Below are 1638 nucleotides of genomic sequence, written 5' to 3'. Positions count from 1 at the left end.
AAAAGATTCTTATTGTCTGATATGCTGAATTTTGGATGAGCAATGAACTCAAGGGAGGCTTGACTTATTCCAAAAGACTCTCGTTCCTTGAAATCACTTGTCATACCGTCATGTATGTACATACATAGCCTTTTTCCTACGTGTTGCATGAACTTTTCTTCTTTTATTTTTGTCAAGCAAAATTCACGCACTTGATCAAGAATTATGCAGCATTTCATTTCACCATTCACTCTGGTTTTAGAAACAACTACCAAGTTTCTGCAAACAAGATCGCTCAAGCAACTCATTGATGTTTCTTCTAGCTCCAATGTGCCAATGTTCGGCACAAACTCCTCAGCTATCCACCACTTGAGCAGATCAGACACTCGAATTTCATAGTCTTTAGAAAACAGTCCCATGTAGAGAAGACAACGCTTTAAATAGTCAGGTAAAAGGTCATAACTTGATTGTATCATCTTCATGCTTCCCTCTTCTAAAGTATGAGAACCTATGTCATATGCAACTTCAAGCCACGTAGATGCGTCTCTTTTTTTTCGAGAAAGAATTCCAGCAATCATGATTATCAAATAAGGCAACCCCTTGCATTTTTTGGCAACTAGTGTTCCTACACTGCGTAGCTCCAAAGGACAGCTCTCTCCTTGAAATACTTTCTTCTGCAATAATTCCCAACTCTCTTCATCTCTTAGAAATGGAAGCAAATAAGGATCACTACGCCAACTCATATACCGAGTTAGCTGTACATTTCTAGTTGTTACCATTATTCTACTTCCATTTCCCAAAGAAGGGAAACATGGTAGTAAATCGTCCCATGCCTCGTATTCAGATATATCATCCAATACGATGAGATACCTTTTTCCGAAAAGAGTCTTCCGCACCATGGAATGAGGATCATCCACATTAACAAACCTATCGCCCGTAATTTGTTTTAGAATCTCAAGAAATAACTTTCTCACATTATATGCTTGTCCAACGGAGCACCACGCTCGAACATCAAAATGACCAATAATGGAAACATCACTGTATATCTTTCTACCCAAAGCTGTTTTCCCTATTCCGGCCATTCCGACAATTGAAATAACATCCAAGTCCTTTTGCCATGACGTCAATTTTACAAATATATTTTTCGCATGATCGTCAAACCCCACTAGTTCTTCGTCAACTGATGGATAACTAAGTTTCGTGGGAGGCTCTGCAAAAGCGGGAATTGTCTCAACCTCCTTCTCATCAGCTAGCTTGACTCCTTTTACGATTTTTGGAAGTAAAATCTACATATATTAGAACAGATAAGTTTGTTATCTCTATTAAAGGAAGGAAACAAGACCATAACAATTAAGAATCAATTTACAACTTAGAGAACAACAAAAACAAAATAATTTTTTTTGTTTTCTTAGACGTAATTTGTGCCAAGAGTTTCCATATTGGAAAGTTGTTGTCTTAATATATGCACATATAAATATGTAAAACAATCTAGTATTTGAATCTTTTATCAATTGTGTTTTAAATGTAAAATAAACTTTGTTCAATTATTTCTGAGGGGAAAACAATTCTAAAAGAAAATTTGCAAGATCACCTGCAATGGAAATGATATGTAAGGATTATACACTACTATTTGAGATATAAAAATTAAAATAAACACTT

The 1638-nt window shown here is 35.7% G+C and overlaps 1 protein-coding gene across 1 annotated transcript; it reads right to left on the bottom strand.

Annotated features, from left to right (window-relative positions):
- On the bottom strand, positions 1-1409 carry LOC124895280 (putative late blight resistance protein homolog R1B-17; the record flags this gene model as incomplete). Its single annotated transcript, XM_047405719.1, is given in 1 exon segment — positions 1-1409. A coding segment is annotated over 1 exon segment (1061 nt), but the record flags the coding sequence as incomplete, so codon positions are not given.
- Between the last annotated feature and the right edge of the window lie 229 nt (positions 1410-1638).

This window comes from Capsicum annuum, unplaced genomic scaffold (assembly GCF_002878395.1).
Source record: "Capsicum annuum cultivar UCD-10X-F1 unplaced genomic scaffold, UCD10Xv1.1 ctg81031, whole genome shotgun sequence".
Lineage (NCBI taxonomy): Eukaryota > Viridiplantae > Streptophyta > Magnoliopsida > Solanales > Solanaceae > Capsicum > Capsicum annuum.
This window is presented reverse-complemented; position numbering and strand designations above follow the sequence as displayed.